At 39.8% G+C, this 25262-nt stretch overlaps 2 protein-coding genes across 4 annotated transcripts in view; one reads left to right on the forward strand and one right to left on the reverse strand.

The window, feature by feature from the left end:
- The first annotated feature begins 2607 nt into the window (after positions 1-2607).
- Positions 2608-19515, forward strand: dclk1b (doublecortin-like kinase 1b). The gene is made up of 16 exons (XM_083984317.1): positions 2608-2723; positions 3289-4452; positions 4724-5070; positions 12565-12664; positions 13034-13150; positions 13960-14054; positions 14881-14968; positions 15087-15256; positions 15686-15805; positions 16011-16157; positions 16450-16583; positions 16708-16785; positions 16886-16982; positions 17111-17191; positions 17302-17415; positions 18914-19515. Exons 2-16 carry the CDS (start codon positions 4092-4094, stop codon positions 19118-19120), a joined length of 2256 nt encoding a protein of 751 aa, XP_083840443.1. The 5' UTR covers positions 2608-2723; positions 3289-4091; the 3' UTR covers positions 19121-19515.
- A 3679-nt stretch (positions 19516-23194) lies between these two features.
- nbeab (neurobeachin b) overlaps positions 23195-25262 on the reverse strand; it is a gene marked incomplete at both ends in the record, with an annotated part of 208339 nt that continues 206271 nt past the window's right edge. For all 3 annotated transcript variants that reach the window (XM_083984901.1, XM_083984900.1, XM_083984899.1), the window contains 2 exons: positions 23195-23285; positions 24828-24979. In XM_083984901.1, the coding sequence (XP_083841027.1) occupies positions 23195-23285; positions 24828-24979 (243 nt within the window). The remainder of the gene's footprint in view (positions 23286-24827; positions 24980-25262) is intronic.

Genomic DNA, 25262 nt, shown 5'->3' on the forward strand with positions numbered 1-25262 from the left:
AGGCATGAGGCATCCAAAAGGGACTGACCACAACCTGTAGATTGTCTGTTGGAGCTATTACTATGAAGGCCACTCTCCTGGGGGTGTCTTGGATCACACACAACATTTAGCACCGACTGATTTCCACTCTCAGGTGTCAGGTCATCAGAGGTTGAAGTTAAAACTTCAAACGCAGACAACAGGGTGAGTGGTTGGTTTGTAAACACTACTGAAACACTGTAAGCTTAGCCAACCAGGGTGAACCAATTTGACTTTGATATCCTAAGGGTGAGATGACATTTGTTATAGTAGTTAGGCAGGCTGAAATCCAGTGATGAAAAGCAACATCAGGCCGGTATAGGGAAATCCCACAGCACACGGCTTTAAGTTGGGTCTGATTCCCTCTGTGACAAAGAGGAGTTGGTCATTGTTGTTGATGCAAAAGCACATGAATTGGGGTTCATAAATGCAGGGGTCAGTCAGGGTCATCCTGTTATTTTCCACAGACTGAAACGAGGCAGAGAGAGATTGATCCTGGCACATTTGCAGCATTTGTCCTGGGGGAACACCCGACTTGTCGAGCAGTGTTGGCAGGGTATATGCATTGTGGTTGGGCCTTCAGCTGTTGAGAGCATTTGATAAATTTTCAGAGGATTAGTTACTGCAATACATAACTGAGTTCCTTGTTTACAAAGCTTCTGCTGAGTGCATCTCCACAAGACCTTATCTGAAATTAAACACGATACACTAGAGCAAAGATTCTCGAATAATGCACTTAATTTACTTGAGAACAGTTACCTCAGGACTGCAAGTCAGCATTCAAAACCATACACAAAATAATAAATGAAGTAAGCAGATAATGATACCCTCAGTTTGACATCTGAGCAGTAAGCTTTGCACTTTGTTAGTTTTTTTTTTGGCTTTTCACGCCTTTATTAGATGGCACAGTTGAGAGAGACAGGAAATGGGGAGGCAGAGAGAGGGGGAATGACATGCAGGAAAGGGCTGCCCGATGCGGGATTCAAACCGGGGCCACCTGCAGCAAGGACTGTAGCCCCTATGGGGCGCCTGCTTAACCTCCTGCACTTTGTGAGGTTTTCCTCTTGACTGTTTTTGAAGAAAAAAAAAATTCAATAGAATTTATTCCCCTCAAAAAATGTTTCATTAATTTTTAAAACTGGGAAACTTGAAGTTTCTATAATTTTATGTGGTTCTGTGCACTTATCCACCATCTGCTCATTTCCCCCCGACTGTTTTATTAACCTGTGGAAAACATAGCAAACGTTTTTGCATTCCTGCCAGTGCCACTAAAAGGATGGGTCGACCTATTTCCTACAAAATGTCTGGGGGCAGAGTCTCCATCAGGTAGCCTGCTTGCAGTAAGCTTTATTGCTGTTGCTATGTCTGACAGAATTAACAAAGAGCAGATCGAGGATCACACAAACTGTTCTAATTTAAAGGCTGAGAAAATACAGCATGAAATGTGTGAATATGTAAAGTACATAGCCTACAATTATTGCTGCATCAGTGCCACCATGCTTCATCTCACTTAATGTATCTTCCATGTGCATGCATACTGTAGGCCTACTCATGCAACAGTGGACAAGATGCCCATCAATGAACAGAAAACAGTGCTTTCAATTGCTTTAATACAACCCTTGCGTTACAGTAGACTTTAACATGTAGATACAGAGCCATCATGAATCATCACACCACCCAGATGCCTCCTTTCTGTTCAAAACAGTGATTTGGTAGGCCTATCTACAATCAACTCTCAGATGCTGAGATTTCATGTGGTAGGAATGATTTGTCCCCAGAAAAAGAAACACTTGTGCTATGCCTTTGAACATCTGATGAGTTCTGATTAACAATAATGCTCCCATAACATTTGAAGGTAAAAGATGTGAAGTAGTTAAAGCCTACCTGAGGTTTAGTCCTTTATTTTGATATCAGTCTAATCAGCAAAATGTGATAACCTTCCAAACTTTGAGGATAAGTAAATTATTTCTTCAGCAGGCCAACTGGACGAGTGCCATATAATAATAGAGTAGGCTAACTGTTTGCAAGGTTGAACAAATTCAACATGCTGACGGTAAAATATGAAATTGGAGCGTGTCCCAGATCTACATTGTTCATCCAGGTAGGCCAAATAAGAATGACACCCCTCAGTGAAGATTCTTATGAAAGTTGTCATCTGACTGCAGTAGGCTACATGAGTAGGCCTAGGCTAGTTTTGCGTAATTCATTAGTCCCGGTTGTTTCTGCTCATTATATCATGTGACCCAGTAGGCTACAGCACCTACACCTGTGCCCACTGGTTAGTGTTAAATTATCCAGCATATCCTGCCTAGTTAGCCTACCTGGCTAGTTTGGTGCCAATTTTAATTAACAGCCAAAAAGTATGCTCGGTAGTGAAAACTGTACATTATTAAATTCGGTAAGTTAATCACAGGCTTTAAATGAAAACTGCTGTCTGGTGATAATCCCGTTGTCGGAGTAGGTTCGTCTGTTTCCCCGTCAATAACTCTAGCTGCCTTTAACTCAGCCTAACCTCTAGACCCCAACCAGTTATTTCTGCCTCCCCACTGAGCCCTGAGTCTAGCACCCACTGTGCGAGGCGAGTCCTTCACGTTATTTTTTGAGAAATTTGATTGAGCTGTCTAGTTTAGCGTGATGCTAAATTCTGTTGCCATGGTGAAATGCCTGAGAACACTGCAAACCAGCCAGCGGTAGCTTTATGCTGCGTTCAAGACAACTCGGAAGTCGGAAAAAAACGAGCTCCGAGTTGTAAAAAATGAATTGAACGGCGTCGAACTCGGAAATTACAAGTCGGGAACTCGGGTATCATATCAGAGCTCCGACTTTCCGACTTGACGTCACGACAACATGAAAACATGGCAGCCCTCGTCTTAAACGGTTAGAATTTAGACATTTTAAGTTATTTATTGAGGTTTTAATGCATATTTTTGTGTATTATTGCAGTAGCCAATATGAAATACGTTTATATTAAGCTGTGATTGTTGTATGGTGTGAAATTGTGGTCCTCGTATGTACGGAAATAACGTTTAACTGTTATCATTATATGTGCACTCATCTGCTGCGTCTCCTCTCCTCCAAAATAAACATAATTTACTGCTGCATTTATTTTTCGTATTCAGCTATGAGCCACAATATGCCAAACTTCCTTCAGGTATCCATGTTTTTTTTCTCCCGAGTTCCTGCAGCGTGAACGCAATGATGTCGGAAGTCGGAAATTTCCGAGTTGGGAATCCCGACCTCCGAGTTGTTATGAACGCAGCATTAAACCAGTTAGAGCTTGTCTGGGTGTACAGTAACTGGTAAATGGTGACTATTGGCTTTTGATTCATTCATAAACGCCATTAAAGTCAGGCAGGTCAACCTGAACGTGGACACCCGTCTTATCAACAAACAGAGGTTTCTGCGAGTGCGCGACGGCGCGCGCTCAGACGTGCACGAGCAGCGCCGACACACGAGCGGTCCGGTGTAAATCACTGCAATGGCAGCGGAGTAGGGGAGGGTGGAGGACAGCGTCTACAGCCCAGCCTCTTCTCTACATGTGAGCACACGGCAGCGTAGACACACGGCAGGCGGACAGGCAGAGCACCACCAGAGGCAACAAAGGGACGCATGGTTCATCCAAGGCATCAAATGAATAAATGATTCATTGAGACAAGTTGCACTTGCAGACACACGTTTGATTGCATCTGTCCTCACCTCAAAGGTAAGAGATTGCACCAAAAAAAGAAAATCCATATTCTGTCCCGTTTTCCTGATATTCTCTTTTTATTGTTTGCCTATTACAATATGCTGTCAGCTAAGACCCCTAAAAAGGCTTTCATGTGCATGTTGTATTAGCCACTGCCCATGCATTTGGATTCTATTGCTGTTAACATTGATTTTGGAGACACTGGCATGAAATGGGTGTGACATGTTACTTCTTAATGTGTGTATTAGCAGCAGTAGCAGCTTGTATCAGAAGTGTAAGCACTGACAGACAGCCTAATTGCTCTGGCATATGTTCAAGTTAAAGGTTTATTAATACAATAAGAATTTTCTTTGTATTATTTAGGTTGTACTATTATCAAACAGACATGGAGCTGGAGCACTTTGATGAGCGCGACAAGGCTCAGAGATACACCCGAAGGGGTTCGAGAGGGAATGGGCTCCCCAGTCCCACACACAGTGCTCACTGCAGCCTGTACAGGACCAGGACACTGCAAGCACTGAGTTCAGAAAAGAAGGCCAAGAAGATTCGTTTCTACCGCAATGGGGACCGGTACTTCAAAGGGATTGTTTATGCCATTTCTCAGGAGAGATTTAGGTCTCTAGAAGCTCTCCTGGCTGACCTCACAAGATCTCTGTCAGATAATGTCAACTTGCCTCAAGGGGTTCGGACCATATATACCATTGATGGGATAACAAAGATCGCCAGTATGGACCAGCTGGTGGAAGGTGAGCTTTGTTCCTGAATCTTTGTAATTTCGTCCGAGATTTAGTTTATATTCAGTAGTGAGATGAGGTAACTCACAGACTCTACAAAATCAACAGTGCATGCAGGTCAAATGAAAATGTGTTAGTTTCTTAGTACCGGTACTGTAGGCTACAGCAGAAAATGAAATAGCCAACACTGTCCCTGTTCTGGGATATTTGCTTTAATCTAAGCTGTTTTTGTGTAAAAAAAAAAAAAAAAGTAGGTTATGTGTTTATGTGTTGTTTCTTGCAGGAGAGAGCTATGTTTGTGCATCCATAGAGCCCTACAAGAGGCTGGAATACACAAAGAATGTAAATCCCAACTGGGCGGTTGGTGCTAGGACTGCTGTGTTTGTCCGTGAGCCTTCTTCCCTTGGTAGTGCCAAGGCTGGATTTCAAGAAACTAGAGAGACCAAGGACTTTATTAGGCCCAAACTGGTCACCATCGTCCGCAGTGGAGTAAAGCCTCGCAAGGCCGTCCGGATCTTGCTCAACAAGAAGACTGCACACTCTTTTGAGCAAGTCATGACTGACATCACAGATGCCATTAAGCTGGACTCGGGAGTCGTCAAAAGAATATTTACTGTTGATGGCAAGATGGTAAGTGTTCGGTTATCATTCTTGTGACTGTCTGAATCTCACAGCTGCTTCTAATTTATCAGAAGAATTTATCAGAAGAATTTATTGGAGATCATCCAAAATATCCATTGACATTAGTAGTTAACAAGAAACTGTCAATATTAAGTTTTTCCGCCATATTTTTTCAGTTCAACAAGTTCAGTTTTGTAGTCCACCATTTTTTTTCTAATGGAAAAATATGCAGGTTGGTTGTAATTGCAGGTAAAATTCTAAGATTAGACATAAAAAAGCAATACACTGTGGTGAATGAAATGGCAGACATGTGTAACAGTAGACACCCTACATTAAAATTCATACTCATAACATAAATTGATCAGTACATTAAGGAATATTATCTGATGAATTTTGCAAAGTCACGTTGACATTTGCACATCCTGTGTGAATGGGTTTGGAGGAAGCATTAGACATGGATCATACCAGTTGTATAGTCCACACTCAAAGTGGTGTAAGTTTCTTAGTAAACTTCTCCCCATTTTTGGTTTAGATTTTATGAAATGTGACATTGGCTTTTTGTAATTTATTTCCATTATGCTAATTTAAAACTAAAGCAGCTTTGAGACTGAATATTTGCATGTGAAAGTCATACAACAAAGCAGCCAGGACCATGTTAAGTGCTCTATACCTGGGAGAGCTCCATTATCTTGTGCCTTTTCTCCACCATTAGTATATTAATTGCTCACAAGTGGGGAGGGGTGCTTTTGTTGGATACTGTAGAAGTGAAAGAAGACTACAATTATCTTTGTGTATTTGTTCATATAGCATGGCTATGTCTAGTGCCTAGATACATTTGGCTGTGGTGACAGGTATTTTGTAACTTTGGTTTAAAAAAAAAAAAAAAAACCTCTACATTTTGTGATTCCATGTGTGGTGCTGTCTCACACACAGGGAGTTTACCTCAGCATGTTGTATTGTATTTTAGAAAATAGAAAACTTTGCACATTAGACATTAGATGTGGTTTGGTTCTTTATTCATGTCTCTGATAATTGCCTCTCACCCAGAGTGAGACAGCCCAGAAGATTTAAACTCACCTGGGACTATTTGCTAAATGTATTACGAGAAATAGGTTTCTAGGACTCCATCTCATATTCCTACCAACAGTGGCACACTATTAAATAGATATTCACTTGTGCCAGACAAATCTACTGAACTCTATGGATAGCACTCATTATTCATTATTCATCATTATACTGTTCATTATATATTTCACAACACATTGTAGCCATACGTTTTGTTAACATTGTGAGCAGTGCTTTTCCATAGGTTGATATGGATAGACAAATGCTTAAGTGGCAACTGCACATAGAATTGAGTTATCAAAATAATTACAAATCACCCCACAGAAATAATTGGCTCAATAACTAAACCTATTTATATACCATCACCTGCACTCCATATTATATCCTTATCAGAAAATGTAAGGTTTTTTTCCTCATGGTTTCTATGGTGACATGGTTTCCTGAGCTGGTTGCTAAGGAACAGCCTCTGCGGCAGAGCAGTGCAGTAGTGATGTCAGGACTGTAGGTGTAGTGTGGGAGGGTTCATAGATGCTGGGTCTGTCAGCCTTATTATACACATGGCAGCAAGATGGAGCACATGGCTGTGTTGTAATCCTGGCATAGGACCCATTCTCTAGTGCTGTGTAGAGGGAACAGTTGGGGATTTTTGCATCAAGAAACCTTTATAAATCTTTTGAATTTTAAGAATATAGATTTACCAAAGCATTAAATATACATGACATTTCAAAATATCAAAGGTAGATGTCAATCCTGTGTTTGGAGTGTGAAGTGAAGCTTTTGCTGCATTTTATTTCTTCCTCAGTTTAGTGTGTTTAATGAAAATAAGCTGTTCTGCAATCTTTTTCATTATTCAGCTATGTGCTGTATAATTCTGCTTTTTGTACTTCTTGTCATGTTGTGACTCCAGATGGCCAAATGAGCATCCACTGGCATCATAGAGCCAGGTTTCATGGGTGTTTAACCTTTGGTAAATGACCTGCTTGTGCATTTGCTCCCACGACGGAGACATTGGCTGACTGTTGAAACAATTAATTCTACCAGGTTTATGTATACACACTGCACATGTGCATTTAGTACAATTTCTTGAAACCAAGTACATTTTAGCCTATATATATATATAATCAAGAGCATGTATTTATAGATATAACAAGCAGTCTTGTTCTTGTATTAGAAAATACCAATGCTCTTGATTCTCCCGCAAAAGCAGTTGGCAGATTATTTGGGGGATTTCTTGTTTATTAACATTTATTTTGGGCTCATGATTCATGATATTAGTTAATCTGCAGAGCGGTTCTGCTTTATAGCTGTGAAAGCCCCCCGCTGCTGAATCACTCTGTAAAGATGCTCTTCCATCACAGTCAAGTTTAAGTTTAAGCAAAATGAATACAACCAAGTTAATAGTCATAGGCTTTAAACCTAATATAACAAATATCAATAAAACATTTTCCAAGTGGTAGAGAGAGAACTACAGGCAAATGGAGGCACCCTGTGGATGAGGTCCTCTCAGGCAAGGACACATGCCATGGCCTGGTGTGATCCTGTTGTTATGTGTGGGATAGAGCAGAGAATATTTGCATGACTGAGTAGGTCTGAGCAGACTTGGCCCATGGCAGTCCAATCCCCACTGTAATGGATGTGGCTGTGCACTGTAATTGTATTATGCACACATCTCCTTATCAGCAAGGTCCAACACTTTGTGCTGAAATAGATGTCAACAGCTACCCAAGGAAATTAAAGTGGATGCTTAATCCTCGATTATGCATCAGTAGATGTGATAAACAGTCCATTTGTGCTTTTGAAATTTGAAATAGAGTGGAAGTCATGAGATTTATGGTGGCCTTGTGCCAGAGAGCAGAACCTAACTTATGTTTTCCAGTTATTTTCACATGTTGACCTTGATTCTGCTATTTTTATTGCCGTTTATTTATTTGTTTATTTATGTATATATATTTTTTTGTTTTGGCCTGCGTGTGCCCAGAATTAGTCTGTGGTCTCTAATACAGTACTACAGATTATGAGCAAATGATATTCTCATGCAGTTTTAAACTACTTTTAAAAGAAGTGTTAGGTTTTTGTTTTAGTGTGTCTGACAGAGATACTGTAGTGTTCAGAGATTGTAGACAGACAAACTTGAGCATTTTGTTGTACTGTGACATTCTTTCTACGTATTATTTAATTAAAAAAAAAAAAACACTATTATGAACAGTAATTATAGTCTGCTATGTGTTTCAAGCCCTGCGATTTTAAGGAGGATGAAGGAGATACACTGCAGAGAAAGACAACTTTTATCCTTTATTTTTACTGAGAGGCTTCTAATTATGCTTGAGCTAAAGTTAGTCTTGTACTTGCATTAACATACTGCTGGAACTTCACAGCATGACAAAATGTGTGAGTCATGACACGGTATAAGTTTGCATTAATTTGTAATATTCCGATGTTTACTCAAGATTTATTGTACAAATATTCTTGCATGAGATAGTGACATATTTTTGTCACATCAGCAAGCAAACCTTTTTGAGAAATGCTTTTTACATTTGTTTTGTTCTGGTTGAGAAAGTCATTGTTTCAACAAAGAGCTAAATATAGCTCAGTAATTCAGGACTAGGGTTGATGATTGAAATGTTGGATACAGTATGTGTGGGCTCATGTTTTAAGGTGTGTTTGGGTTGTGGTGTATCCTTATCAATGGCTCTGAGCTGCCCTTAAGTTAGCTATTACTCCTATTTGTCATTTCATCTGCAGTTATGTAACAGATCTCTACAGCAGACCTAATTTGTTTCTTGGAACGTGTGCTTGTCTATAAATACAGTGTTTTATATCTCCTCCTGTTGACCTTCTTCAAAGCATGTGCACATGCAGTAGAGTATGAAAATGAAGTAAAGTACAGCATTAACCCTTGATTCCCAAACACAAATTACAACTGCATTACTACATGCTCTAAAGTACATAAGTGCAACCTGCAAAATGCAACTAGAAGCAGTTGATAATTACATGTACAGATGAGTGCCTATGTCTGGCATGTTGAGTTACTGGATGCTGTGTTCAGTCTTTCACTTCAAAGGGGAGCTTCAGCACCCCGGAGAGCGCCACCTGCTCTACCTCGGCTTGTCTCTTTAGTGCAATCTATGGTCTTTACCATGGCTCAGATTGACTAGTTTATATAGCATACACACCTCCCATTGTGTTTTCCTCAAACTGAATTGCAGGAGCAATGCTTGAGCATGCAGAAATCACAATCCCCCGACAATCAATATTTGCACAGGATGCTCCAGGACCATAAGAGGTGTGTGTGTGTGTGTGTGTGTGTGTGTGTGTGTGTGTGTGTGTGTGTGTGTGTGTGTGTGTGTGTGTGTGTGTGTGTGTGTGTGTGTGTGTGTGTGTGTGTGTGTGTGTGTGTGTGTGTGTGTGTGTGTGTGTGTGTGTGTGTGTGTGTGTGTGTGTTTCAGGGGGATGGTAGGCCTGATGGAGCTGCTGTGTCACAGAGTCAGCAGGCAAAAGTAATCAATTTAAAGCAAAACATTTGTTATTGCCCTAGTTATGCTGTTGCATCATAAATTTGAAGTGTCCCATTTCTTTGTCTGACAGATAAGAAAAAGTAAAGCAGTGACTAATAAAATCAGTGAGCTACCACATTTGATTTAAGACCTTACATGAAGCAGTCCTTATTTTAGCACTCTAAAAGTGGACACAGTTTTTAAGTGGCTTTTACCCTTTAGTAAACATATGTAACGCCATGATCCTATTCTGGAATAACGTCACTCACTTCTTTGTTTTGAGTCAGACATTTGGTCATACTTTCTAGCAGGTTTTAAGGCAGAGAGTGGGAGTTGTAGTGGTGACATCCACAAAAGGTCTGAAGGCAGATGTGAACCCACCATGTCATAGTGACAAGGTGCTCTATGCAATTCTATCTTGCTTCGACTGATGGTGACATTGTTCTGTTGTCTGCAGTTTGTACTGTTCTGCGCTCGTGATAGGATCTGACAGTGGATATTAAGTAGCTCTTGAAATCAGCTGTGATTCTGTCTGGTTTCCACGGCAACCTCTGTGCAGCTCTGTTTTGGAGGAGGGGTTGGGGGCAGGGGCAGTCAGATTGGGCCGTCTGCAGAGAAAAGAGCCACGTTAAGCCCTCCTCTGTGCTCATTGTTTATTTTAAGATTTCATGGCTGAATGACCTTTGGCTGCCAGGAGCTGCTTTTGCAAGGTTTCTGACAAATCCATTTTATTTTATTTTCATTTTTAAATAAGAATATTAAAACTAGGTATTCTTTATTCTCTTATTTTGTTGCAGTTTTTAAATGTAAATGTCTTTGTATAAGACAATAGTTAGGTGGATAACATCCAACTGAAATCACAAAGTCACATTGTCACAATGTCCAAAAATGTCCTGCATCTAGATGACTCCAAATGACTCTGGTTGGCTGTATTCTAGGTCTTGGACTCTGAATTGTCTTCCAAAACTAAGGTGACCAAACTGGTCCAGTTTTGCTTTGCTCAAAGCTAACCAAGATCAGGTCATTCCTTTCCTCTGCAAATCTAGGAGAGGTCACCCATGCTTTTAGCCTTCCTAAACCTGACTATTGAAAACAGCCAAAATGAAATACCCAAAGACTGCAGTTAATCTAAAACCAAATACCCTTCAGCAGGGACACACTAGCTGTTCCAAAATGTTCTCTTGTGACTAAAGGTTACCAGGCCTATTCTTTGTTGCATTTTTAGGGGGATTTAGATTTACTTGCATGATTGGGTTTTGTTTTTAAAGCTCTTTATAACTTTATGCACCATATTTTCGATTAATGCTGGTTTGACAGCCCAGTCTCATTACTTGACAGCCACATACTGTTGAGAGAGTGTGGTTGATAGTCTTATTAAACTCCTGCTGAGCTCTGCATGCTTCTTTATGAGACAGTTAATAATGTATAGACATGTTGGATGTTTCCTATTGGCAGTTTATTTTTTTCAGATACCAGTTAAGCCATTTTGTGTTCAACAACATTTTAAAGACACAACAATGGGGTTATAGGTGATAATCTTACATTGTTCGTTTCAGTCAATAGCAACATTTAATGCCAGTGATTTAAAATATGACTTGTATAATTTGTAGTCAGTGCCATCAAGTTTAACAACTAACTCAAGGCAAAACAAATGTCCACTTACAGTATGAGATCATAGTTTTGTTGACAGGTTTTGGTGCGGTCATCTGTCTGTAGAGGAAATGAAAACAGGAACTCTCCATTCACATGGCACACTGCTGTAGTTAAGGCACATCAATAAGCCTTTTGAGGAGAAGGTCAGGACTCTATCAGCATCTTCATTTATTGATGACTGCATCCACTAAGATGGGCTTCTATATTAATGAGAGAAGCAGATGCATCAACTGAGTCATCCTGTTTCTTTTTTTTGAAAAGCAAAAATGATTATCATTTACGTTTCTGTGGTCAACATATTATTTTAAAGTCCTTCACCATCAAAGCTATCCACTGGCTTAACAGTTTAAAATTTGGGTTTTATTTTCTGAATTCAGGTTATGATGATACTTAATGTGCCATCACACATCAGATGAAAAGTGCCTCCATTAATGCTTACTTTGTCCTGATATGAGTAGCTGCCTTTATGGGTGATGGTGTTAAAAACATGTTTTAACATGATTTTTTTTTTTTTTTTATTGAATGGCCCTGGCCCCTGGACAACAGAGGGCAATTAATTTAATCTCCCACTAGGGATGGAAAGACCAGTAGACTCTGTTGTCACAGACTGCACTAAATAAAATCCAGGTTTACAAGAAGCTTGTCTTTTCTTAGTTGTTACCCTAGAGACGTTTTCATCTGCAGCTAAAAGTTAATTCCATTATTCACATGCTTTACACACTGTAGAATTAATTTCCCCTTTGTACTTTGGCACTTTTGAATATGCAATTTCAGTATTTCTGCTTCAGATGCAACAAAAAAATATATTTAATACATTTCCTTTATAGTTGTCTCTTTCTGTTGTGTCTACATCATGGCCTGAATGTAGTATCTGTATAGCTGTACATACATTTATGTAATTTAGATGTTAGATTTTCCCAAATATGAAGAATGATGGTAGGACTATCTTAAAGCCATTTGTTGAAGGTACACTTTGGAATCAATATTACAGGAGGGGTCACCCACTATATTTGTCGAAGGGCCAGATTTTTTCTCGACTGACACCTTGGGGGCTGGACATTCAAATAAAATGAAAGGAAATTCACATTTTGGCCAGTTGATTTAGTTTTTGATATTCATTGTTTTAATATTTTAAATTTCTTACAAAACTGAAGGCATTTTTAGCCTTTGTCATCAGGCTCTTATCAGCCCGCGGCCTAGTTGATGATCACAGGGTCACTATGCAGAGTACAGATTCCATGTCAAACTTGTTTTTGTACTATAACTGACAGAAAATATCTATCTTTACTAGGTCACCTGCCTTCAGGACTTTTTCGGGGAAGATGATATATTCTTTGCTTGTGGCCCAGAGAAGTTCCGTTATCAAGATGACTTCAACCTGGATGAGACTGGTTTGTGTATTTTCTTTCATACAAGGCTTTATACAAACACTTTCTTGGTTGTTTTTGTGCTGTCACCCACTGCGGCTATGTGTGCTATTAACTGTAAATGAGTTAACACTTACAGAAAATATATTTTCTTTTAACCATCCTGCTTTGTGGCCCAGCTAAATACTAAACACACTAAACATATGGGACTTTTATTGCTGTGCTTCTTGCAAGTTAGTGCCCCCTTATCTATTTGTTCCACTGCTACTGCTCATACTATTAGAATTGAACAAAGATGCAGATAACGTAGGTGGCTCAGCTTTACAGTGGTACTGAGTGGAAGAGAAGAAATGTTGCCACAGTCATTTTTATGTTCTCTTTTTTTCTCAACAGAATGCAGGGTGTCAAAGTCTGCATCATATGGCCGGCTCCCCACCATACATGGTCTCTCCTCTCCAAGAAGTGGTGGGATGTCACGCAGAAGCAAGTCGCCTTCATCCATTGGCTCTGGTAAGTGTGCATGTGAGTGTGTATGTGTACTTGTACTGTATCTATAGTATCCAGAGGTCTACTGATTAATCTGTGCGGTTTGAATAATTAATAATTGAATGATGACAAGACACTGAGACAAGGCCAGTCTACAGCCCCACTCCTTCTTGCAGCAGACGGTGCTGGAACAAGGGGGGGGGGGGAGCAGAGAGAGGAAGATCTTATACTGAACCAAGTTCTGCATTCTTTCTAATCTTCACTCAGGATTTCCATGTCAGGAATATGATTGAATTTATTGACATTTCAGATTTGTCTCCAATGGGATATTGTTGAGATTATTTAGAGACATCAAGAAGCATTACCATCTTTACCTTTTAATAAAATAAATATAGAAATATAGAAGTGTATATGATATACATGTTGCACAGCAAACACAGCAAGTAAAATACTTCCAACTTGTGGACTTGTTCTTTTACAATAATATCAATTGTTTTTTGTAGGCTATTGGCCAATTAATCAGCTATGGCTTTTTCCTGCTCCAAACTAATCCACTATCTGTCGACCTCTAATGGTGTGGGAGTGAGGACATTTTTGAAAATTGGGGATATCTTCTCTGGTTCAGACCAGGCTGTTTGAAGATTAAGATTGGTTTTAAGATTATTCTCAGAATTGGGTAGCTATTTAGATGTGATGGTTAGGGTTAAATGTTCAGTGTACTTTCTTATTATGTATACATTCTGTCGACACTATGCATAAAACATATTAAATTAATTCTTTGGTACTCTTAAAAATCTTTATGCTGATTATTTCAATTTCTGCTGTACTGACAGCTAATGGCACTGCAGGAAGTCAGCTGTCCACACCTCGATCTGGAAAATCCCCAAGCCCCTCTCCAACCAGTCCAGCTAGTCTCCGAAGACGACAGGTGATCAAATCTGATGTTCTTACAAATAGATAAGTTCTTAAACTTATGATAGCAGAAAGACTTTGTAAAGGAGTATAGCAATTCTTTTCATCAATGAATACTATTTATTAAACAGATATGTTGTCATTTATTAATTAATTAATTTAATGATAACCATCACGATGTGTCCACCAGCTATACACCTGACTTGCCTTTCTGCTTGTTTTTGTTTATCAGTAATATGAGTAGAAATGCTGCTCGTGGAGATAGATCTTACAAATGATCACAGATCTGTGTACACAGGTGTGCAGATATAAATATTAGCTCATACAACATGTTTCTGAGTTCTGGGGAAAAAACCCAGCCAAACATCAACACAGGCTGTGTTTGTTCATGTATTATGAAGTATCACAGCTAGCTTTTGAATGAAGTACTGCAGCAGCACATTTTCACAGTGACTATCATAGATCTGGGGAAGACAAGTAAGTTCTGAGATTGAATAGCACAGTCAGCTATGGGGTGAAAACCAGCTATCAGTCATGCCATCATTAATTAATCATACCACTGGCTGGGCCTGGTGTTGTGGAGGATATTACTTTCTCTCTGTCTCTTTTTGAACCATGTGTCAGTCTTGCTGGTGAAAAGGTTAGTATAATATTTCACCACGCTGGATTTATTTTTATCTAATCTCAAAGTGCATACTCAAGGCTGGTCGACTGGAACAAATAGGCTTTGTATAAGATGGCCGTAATCACAGTTTTACAAGCTTTGCCTTTGCTGAAGTTTGTGTAAGACAAGTACATCAGTATGTCTTTCACTCTCACTCAGTGGCTGTCTGTCCTTCCAGGGATCTCAGCACAGTGGTTCTTCGCTCTCTTTAGCTTCTACCAAGGTTTGCAGCTCAATGGATGAAGGAGATGGGCTTGGCATTGAAGGTAAGACATGATATTATGCACAGAAATGTCTGAAATACCTTTTGCAAATTGCAATAAGATTTTGTTTTCTACGGAAAATATACCTGTACGTCAGACCTGCCTTTGTTTTGATCCACAGTCGAATTTTTGGATGACTACTCTTCAGTCCCTGCTCCCATAGCAGAGAGATACAAAGTGGGGAGAACTTTAGGGGACGGAAACTTTGCTGTGGTCCGGGAGTGTGTGGAGAAATCCACCGGAAGAGAGTATGCCCTGAAGATTATAAGCAAAGATAAATGCAGGGGAAAGGTGGGTTTGTTTCCACATCTGTTGACTTCCTCTTTGATAAATGTGTGAAACATCTGTCATTGTTCATTCTCTCTATTTTTGGTTCTACTGTATATGGTATTGATGAAGCTCTGGTGTGGCTGCTCATTATTAGTTTTCTTTATTTCCATCATTGGTCAGTAGATGGTGCTCTCTCCTCTGGGACTAAATTCCTGGGTCTTTTTTTCTTGTCTTTGTTTCTTTTGTTTTGAGAACATTTGCTTATTTAAATAGTGTTAACTGGTGTCAGTAATTTCAATTATTATTGAAAAATGTCTAAATGTTTCTGGGAATTGTTTGTATTTCATATTTGTGAAGCAAACTCACATTCCACTGATATGTATGTGTACATTTCTTTTTAGTGCACAGTGTTTATATATTTTCTGTGATTACATTTCCTTTCTTCTTCAGGAGCACATGATCCAGAGTGAAGTCTCAATCCTTCGGCGTGTCAAACATCCCAATATCGTGCTTTTAATTGAAGAAGTGGACACCCACAACGATCTCTATCTTATAATGGAGTTAGTGAAGGTATTGCATGTTGAATGATTCTTGCAAAGAAAGTTCAAGTGCCAAAGTTGTATTTTGAGGCTTATTGTGTCATGTTTTGTTCTGTTCTTACTCTTGTTTTTATACGTTTTTTTTTCAAATACCCTGAACCAACCAGGGTTGCATCAAAATTTTAAATTACTGAAAACTAGCAACTCTGTTTTACATCCCAAATACTCTTTCTCAGGGGGGCGATCTCTTTGATGCAATCACATCTTCTAACAAATACACGGAACGAGACGCGAGCTCTATGCTTTTCAATCTGGCAAGTGCCATCAAGTACCTGCACAGCCTCAATATTGTCCACAGAGACATAAAACCTGAAAACCTGTTGGTAAGTTTGACACTACGGTGATTCTGTACTGACAGTGAGTGGAACTTCACCTCTTTTAGGTCCATGTACAGTACTCTCCTCTTGCCTACCCTGCTGTCTGTCCTTAAATATAATACAATTTTATTGTACAGAGACTTTTGCTCTGTTTTTCCTTTTGAGTCACAGATGAACGTCAGTGATGACTTGTTCCATGTTGTTCTCGGTATCAAAATGATTAATAGAATCAAGCTAAGTCCCAGCCAATAAATAATATAAATTTTCCTCACCATTTTCTCATTGTTGTATTTCACAGGTCTATGAGCACCATGATGGTAGTAAATCTCTGAAACTAGGTGACTTTGGCTTGGCTACTGTCGTCAATGGGCCCCTCTATACTGTATGTGGCACACCCACCTACGTAGCACCAGAAATAGTTGCTGAGGCTGGGTAAGTCAGAAGAGCTACTTCAATATTAGGATATTTATTGAGGAAGGACAAGGTTCAAAAACGATTGCTGCTTGCAGATGTGTTTAGTCTCTCTGACACCTGATACCTTGACCTTCAATTACAGATATGGCCTCAAGGTCGATATTTGGGCAGCAGGTGTCATCACTTACATACTGCTGTGTGGCTTTCCTCCTTTCCGTGGGTATGTGCTCCTGCATCAGGAGGCTGTCACATTGGCCAAATTGCTCATGATATCTCTTACTATACTTAGTTTTATGAAATCCTTGTTGTCATTTCCACAGCAGTGGGGATGATCAGGAGGCTCTCTTTGAACAGATTTTGAAGGGCCAGCTGGACTTCCCTGCACCGTACTGGGACAATGTGTCTGACACTGCCAAGGTTTGCATCTGGAAGTGCTCTACTGATCTGCTATCACTGTGCATGTGAAACACCCGAATCCACCAATTATCTGTTGCTGTATTGTCATTATTATAGTCGTCATGATTCACTAACATACCTTTCTTTAGGCTCTGATCACGGGGATGCTGCTGGTAGAGGTGGAGAACAGATACACAGCTATACAGGTGCTTGATCACCCCTGGGTCAATGTAAGTCCAGCCTTGTGTCTTCTCACCAGAGTCACTGGTGTACATTCAGGTACAGCAGTATGCAATGTGAGAAACTAGAGAGAAGGAATCTTTGTTCTTATATCTTCCAGGATGATGGTGCATCAGAGAAGGAACACCAGCTGCCTGTGGCTGGGAAGATCAAGAAGCACTTCAACACCGGGCCACGGCCCAACAACACCTCAGCAGGGGTGTCAATCATAACAGTAAGCGACGCTGCATGCAGTTCTGCATCAGTAGATGGAATTTAGCCTTTTTTATGAATCAGCTTCGAATGTCATTCAAAATTGAAAAACATGTCGTTTTTTAATTTTGATCTGGTGTTCCCCATATGCCCTGGCTCAACTCCTGAAGCGTGCACAAACACCCTGTCATTGTTCTTTGGATTTATTTTCGGTTGAAGTTTTGTAAAAAAAAAAAAATCAGCAAATAAATCCATTGCCCAATTTTATTCTTGTAATTTATACCTTGGCAACTTCTCTGGTTTATTCTGTGTCCACATCAGTTCATCCATCTGCTTCTTGCTGCGAGGTCTTCCTGTGTGTGCTCTGGCCTCTCATCCTGTTTCAGATAGACTGTCAGCACTATTGTTTGGAGATCATATAAATACAGTAACATAGTTGACTTACAATGGCTACATTTCAGTAGATGTGATTTCTTGAGTAGTTTGAAAGCTGAGCTGGATTTGTACAAACTGGCAGCAAGATAATAAGTTATTGTGGACGTCCGCCACTACCTATTTTTCACTACTTGTCATTGATCAGGGGGAAATCAGTTGAATCCCCCTTCATTTCTCGTGTGTAGCCTTTTCAATGACTTTACAGGTAAGCCCAGCACTCAGTTGTCAGTAGTCAAACAAAAATAGTTCTAACAATTCACAGACCATAGGTTGACAGTGACATACATGTCTCTTTCAGATTTCTTTTCTTGTTATAAGAACAGCCATAAGAGAAGTGTAGAGTCTTAATGCTAATCAGGTCAGTGATTGTTTGAGTTCAAGGTGATGCTCTGAGTTGCACTCGTCTCTCTCTGCTCAGCTGGACCAGGACTTTACCATCCAGAGATCAGGGTCTTTGGACCACAACCAGCATCCAGGATTGTATTGGATAAGGTATGACCCAGCATAGCGCTAATATGCAGTGCTTCCATGGCAAAGTGCTGGCAGTCTCCATTTCCCACCTCCCAGAAAAGGATTTGACCCATTGACCATCAGTGGGGCCCATGCCTCGCCCTAATTTACCATCAGATTCATCACTTAAACATGTTCCTTCATTTCACTAGTGCTGTGGCTGTTTCCTCGCGCCTGGTTGTGCACTTTACTTGCTATTTACTTAATCTGCATAGAGAAGTTATGCATCTTAATCTGCATAAGGAAGTTATGCATCTTAATGCTAGATGCGTTTGAGGATCCATGTGACGCATCGAGCAACAGGATTTTGTTTCATGAGCTACGCTCTTTTTGTTTCCTCTTAAGAAGTCCTATCACAGATACACACATGAGCTGCCCTTGTTTGCAGTGTCACATGATGAAGTCAAACATCATAAGAACATCAAACATAAGATGTTTTAGGACAGGAGGAAGTGCATGCTACCATTGGCTGGTTTAAAGTTTAAGCGCCTCTGTGGTGGTTGGGTGGATGCCAATCCTCATCTCTGTGGTCTTGTGAAGAACCTAACAGTTGCTGCTGTGTCACCCTCTCTCAGACCACGGCACTTGATAAAGAGAAGCAAGTTTTCCGACGAAGACGCCACCAGGATGTGAAGTCTCCACCGCAGCCCCCATGCAGTTTTGGTGCCAGTGCCTCCCTCAGTGCCCACTCTGGCCTCTCACCCACTGACTTCACCCCTGAGTCTGAAGACCATTCCCTGAGTTCGGTCGGCACTGTCCGTTCACCCATCTCTCCGTTCTAACAGCTTTTCTGAAGCCACAGCACCGTCCAGCCCTTTAGAGGAGTGGAGTGCAATACAGAAAAACCCAACGTTGGATTCAGTCTGCTGACCTCAACCCTCACAGACTGCAAATTTATCTGTACCTATTTTTTATTTACTCTGTCATACTTTTTATTTTAATTACAAAATACACTGAACAGATATAGGGGCAGTTAGGCTCATACACACACACACACACTCATACACACACACACACACACACACACACACACACACACACACACACACACACACACACACACACACACAGACAATAACAGCATGCAATCTTTAATACATTTTCCCTTTTCTTCCAGAAAAAAAAAAAGTCCACCAAACTATATAAGCCTTATTTCTACACAGCAAGCACTGGTTCATTGTAGTACTCTAGAGCCCTCTACTGGTTATTACTGCTTACAGCAGGAAATATGGCCTGCTTCATGAATCACTTAGCTTTTGATGGAGGATCTACATGCAAAACATTGAAACCTTTGGCCTCTAAATAATAGATTTCACAATTTTATGATATGGCATGTAGTGCATATCATTAAAATGATTGTTTCACAATAACCTTCACAAAACAGCATTGATGGTGACAGACACCTTTATGTTATACAGTGTAACATCTAGGTTACCTTGCTGTGGTTCTTGATGTTCTGGTGCATACACTTTAGGCACTGTTTAAGAGAACTTAAGAAACTGAAGACATGCTGCTATTATTGTACCATAAGCATTATCTGTGCTGAACAGATTCTCTTGTGTAGGATTGATATTGTCCTGCCACTCAGTAGCTTGCCTCATAGAGAGTTGAGGGCACTTATGTTTGACTGTTGATGGTCCAGCTTACCTGTGTGCTTGAGGGTGATTATTTAAGCAGTAGCTTTGTTACATGTCTGTGAGAGTGTGGTTGTAATTTGGTGCTGGTGCAGATGAATCTCTGTGCTGTGTAGCTGGTAGTAAGTGCATGTGTAAAACCTTGCCTTGGCACACGTGGATTAAAGTGCAATTAGGTGTATTGCCCAATGAGCACACTATCAAATTTGTCCTTCACAATGCTGGAGTGAGAATGGATCTGTCGCAGGTATTATTGGTATCCAACTGACACACTTCTCTATTACAGGGGTCAGCTAACTCTTGTGCAACATTAATTTTTTTCACACACAAATAAGAAACGAGTTTAAGTTAAGTTGGTAAAAAAAAGAAGAAGAAAAAAAAGCAGTGCTTCCAGTAAAATCCATTATTTTAATATTTGTTCATACAGACAGTACTTTTATTGAACTTTTTTAAATAACCAGATCACACAACGTAACCAAGTCTGGCTCACTAGACTGTATGTACTGTATGTCCTCTGACCACTTCATACATTGGTTCATTAGAGACAAAATATTCATGGATGTGAATGTCCTCCTCTGTAACCTGCATGTCTGCTAATATGCATCCTAACTCAGTTGTTCTGGTCTTTTACTATTCAATATACGCCTGTCTGATATGAAACCATTTCTATTGTCATTGTCAATGCCGTGTTGGTGAATGCAGTTCAGTTAAGACAGACTATAGTCATACTACAGTTGAGTTAAGACTTGTATATACATATTTTAACAGAAACGTAAGATCCCACCTCTGACTTTGTTGTTAAAGGGCTTCTAAGTTTTTGAGTGAACCATAAAGCACAAGAAAAGGAAGTTGTGACAGCAACTTTTGGGGAATGTGTTTGCTTTCAAGACAGTGTATGTTTTTCATCATCTGAAAAAAACATGTCATGTTTTATATACTGTTTGACAAAATGGTATTCAAAGACAACTGGGAATGTCACTGTAATGTGGAAGCATATGGAGAATGTGAATGCTGTATTATATCCATCCATATTCCATTAATGTAAGAACATTATAAAGCCTGAATAAGGAGAGAAAAATGGTTACACACTACTTTTCAGTTCATTATGGAAAAAAACATCATAATTCAAACTTCCAACAATGTACCATGCAAAGAATCCTAACCTGGAAATAAAAAGGATTTAATTAATTAATCTGGGTCAGCAGTTTATCTCCATGGGTTAGTGGATAACTGTTCTTTACTGCAACACGTCCAGACAGCAGATGGCAGTATAACCAAACAATGACTGTGCTGTAGGTCTCTAGTTGGAGTTCCACCCTCAGTTACTCATTTAGAGCTTCATTTGAGCTTTAGTCATACACGCTATTATGGGAGTGCATTGATACAAGCATTTGTCATTCAGATCAGTTTAGTGAAATCTCAATAAGAAATACTCCTGAGACTGATATTCATTCAGTTTTATTAAAAAAAAAAAAAAAAAAAATGTAGTAGTTGAATTATTAATTTTGATATAATCACATAAGCTTCAATTATATCAACCTCTTCCAAAACATATGCAAAAACAAATCATCACATATCTTAAAATGTTACATGAAATCAAAATGCACAGCGTAATGCCAACATAATAAGAAAATGCTTCTCTTTTTTTTTGCAAACAAATGTAAACTTTCCATAATAAAGGATTTCACAGGAAAGCAAATGAAACCCAAAGCCTTCAGTAGCTCTTAGCATGCAAAACTTCAGCTCTGGGTGGGTGATGTCTCTTAGCATCACCAAAAATAAGAACGCAAACGCAAAACCAATTGCATATTTTTGATCATTTTGAATTGTCAGCTCACAGCGACCAGCTTCTCATTCAGCAATTAAATGCAGACCCATTCGCTTTCATATTACTAAGAGACCATAGTCACATTGGGAACACTTGTCACACAACTGAAAACCGTCCTTAGACCTTTTCAGCAACCAAGTCGTCATAGTTCTTACCATTGCATGGTGTTACAGCATGGACCTGTGTCATGAAATTTAAAATGAATGAGCAAACATCTTGCACAAAAATAGAAGTGAGTATTACAGCATTATTGTTTGCAGTTCCAACAATAGAACGTCTTAAAAATTACACTTCCTTTTTACAAAATGTCTCACAGCTTTACCACAAACACATTAACGGTTGTGAGAAACTATCCAACAAATCTACTACTCGATCGTCTGGACATGTTTTTTGGAAGAAATTGAATCGACAAAATAAAAAAATTGAAAACTGTAGTTACAAATGTCCCACTTGTACCATTTTAAAATCTGATGGTAAGTAATTTAATTCCTTTGCCATTAATAAACAAAATAGTCCTCGTTTTAAAGTATGGAAATATCACAATTTCTCCTCTCTGCTGACATAACCAAAAACAAATACTTCACGAAGGACTTAGGCTCACACTGAATTTGACTTTTCTTCCATATAGACATTTAAACACAACAAATTAACAATGAACATTTTGTCTTTTCACGTCTTACACATACATTTGACCACTGTTTATAACAATGAGCAGACAAAGGACATATACGTATATTACTAACCAACTAATATCTGAAGTGCAATGATGACATTTTGGACATTTATACATGGTTCACATGATTGAAATGTCGTTAACATGGAGGCTAGTCTAACAGCATTTAGATCTTTATCTCAACCTTTACAGAGAAGAAACACTTCATACTGTCCATATTTACATCTGCATTTTGTTTTCCTAGAAAAGTGTTCCAGTTGAGATATGTATCTGTCATACAAATGTTGTATAAATGCTCCGAACAGAGGATTCATTTTGTTTTGCATTTCCACAGTTTGAACAGGAACTTGAAAGCTATGTTAACTCTGTTTTAGACATAACTGTGTAATTGTGTTAACTTAGATTAATCTCAGTCTCTCCTTGCTCAGAACAGCACACTTACTTGACTCAGTTGTGGAAATGCTCCGGCTGGTGCTCAGGTCAGACATGAAAACAAACACAAAATGTTCAGATTGTTTGGCACCAGACAAATGGTTCACCTGAACAACAGGCCAGATGAACATGTGTGAGCACCCCTTGTTCTTTATTAGCTACACCATGCTGATGATCTCCAGTCCACTGGATCTGCTCGTTGGCTCTTCAGCAGTTCTGTTCGGTCACTGCTTGGTAAGTGCACCTCTTAACCCTCCACACTTGGTCTCAGCTGCATGGCTCTCTCTCCTCAGTACCTGTTTTGATGCTCGTAGTGCCACCGGTTGAAATCGATATTAAATGCCACAATACTGCCAGAGGCCATGCCTGTGATCAAAGTCCTAAAGAGTAAAATAAACCATGGGAAAATAATATCAAATCCAAACTTCAGCACAATGTATTATAATATGTTAAAATATTATCATTTTACTTAAAATGTATAATATTAGGAAATAAAAGTAATATAATTTCCATGCATATGAACATTTTTCTAAAATGCTCATTGTGGTGAATGAAACAAGTGCAGGAGGTCATCAGGGGTTGGGACAGTAAATTACCAGGTTTCTCTGACAACTCAAATAGCCCATTGAGTCCTAGCGTTTTTCTGAAACCCCTTTGCCCTTGTGTCCACGGCCGACTGGTATGTAGGAAAAGCAGCTGATTTCACAGGGTCGTCTTATACTACTACACCCCAAGGGCTTAAATGCTCAAGCACAATGAACAGTGCTGCAGCAGAATGTCCCTCTGTAAATGGTGTTACACAGCACGGTTCACTTGTGTTACCTAATGTCAACCTACTGAGGGCAGAGAGTGTAACTGAATCGAGAGGTTCTTAAAATATTTCATTAAAGTGATTTGTTAAGCCACGGTGGAACAAATGTTAGATATCATGTCGTACTTAATTTCATATTTTTACTACCTGCTCAGTTTAGAATTTAACCAAATGGAAACCTGTCAACAAATTTCACCCAGTACCTGATCATCCTCCGTCTACCTCACCAGGTCGTGCTGTGGGTCATGGCGCAGAGTCCAGTTTAGTTTAATTGTTTAAGAACTGGGCCTCTGTTTTGGGCTGGAGGGGATTTGGCCGGCGGCTGTGAAGTGCAGCTCCACTGTTCAGACTTTCTAACCTCTCTTGACTGCCAGGGTCACATGATGACGTCAGGCTTATAGCCCCAGAGCAAACACTGTCGCCTCTCTGCCGCCATCCGAGCACCCACTACATGACTCCTGACCGATCTCTCAGAATACAAACATTGAGGAAAAACACGCCGCTGACCTGACCATGAGGCTCGTGCAGTGCGCATGTGTGTTTGCTGTTGTCTATTTATCCAAAATAAATGCATTTGCAGAAGATACCCCTGTAATTTTTTTGTCTCTATGGCAACTGGGGAGTCTATTTAAAGGAAAAAGGATGGTGGATACTCCTCTAACTAAAATTTACACCGACAACCATGAAACACAAGCAACACAAGGCTTTTTTCCTCAGCCTACACATAAAGTACAGCACTGAAAACATGTGGGAACAGTTAGATGTGCATGCTCACAAGCATACAGGGATTCACACTGAAGCCCACGCATACATACACTCAGCACAGTCAAGTATGTAAACACACAAACCCACATAATGATTATCAAGACCTAAATAGGGCAAAATCCATGCACTGTCTCATTCCTATCATAAAACATTTGTGTTGCTCTTCATGTTTGCTTCTCTTTATCTCTACGGCCTTATCCAGTACGAGATAATATCAGCTTCACCTCTCTGGAGACTCTATTAAAATAGTACATTTAAATGTATATGGTGTTTGGGAAACCTCCATCAAGATGTGTCCCTCATTGGCCTACAATACCACTACTACTGTACCACTGCCCGCTCTGACCTTTGATCGTGGGATAGATCCATAGCTCGGACACCAGCGTCGCAGCCTGGGTAGATGTAGAGCTGTTTGAAGTCACACGCCTGCCACACCTCCACCACGCCGTTATCTCCGCCTGTCACCAGGTTGTGTCCGTCACTGCTCAGGAGAAGGGCCTACAAGAGGGACAGAGATTCAACATGTCACCTCCAGCTGAACCTTTACTGTCCTTTAGAGAAAGTTCTGTTTCCTGCTCCATTGATGAGATTTTGATTCAAGATTCAAGATACTTTATTGTCATTGTACACATGTGTGCAACGAAAGTTAAGGTGCACAGTCAGGTACGGACTCATAAAAAAGACAAGAGAATGAAAATACAATAAAGACTAAAACAATATACAGTACATCACTCACACAGCCTTTTTACCTTTTTTTTTTTTTTACTTTGTCATTCAAGCA

Source organism: Trachurus trachurus (assembly GCF_905171665.1).
Source record: "Trachurus trachurus genome assembly, chromosome: 13".
In the NCBI taxonomy this organism is placed as follows: domain Eukaryota; kingdom Metazoa; phylum Chordata; class Actinopteri; order Carangiformes; family Carangidae; genus Trachurus; species Trachurus trachurus.

What these genes read in the sequence shown, in the direction of transcription:
- dclk1b (XM_083984317.1), top strand. Translation starts at nt 4,092, where the DNA reads ATGGAGCTGGAGCACTTTGATGAGCGCGACAAGGCTCAGAGATACACC. An exon ending in ATGTGTCTGACACTGCCAAG is followed by an intron (nt 16,983 to 17,110) that starts GTTTGCATCTGG and finishes ACCTTTCTTTAG; the next exon opens with GCTCTGATCACGGGGATGCT. An exon ending in TTGATCACCCCTGGGTCAAT is followed by an intron (nt 17,192 to 17,301) that starts GTAAGTCCAGCC and finishes TATATCTTCCAG; the next exon opens with GATGATGGTGCATCAGAGAA.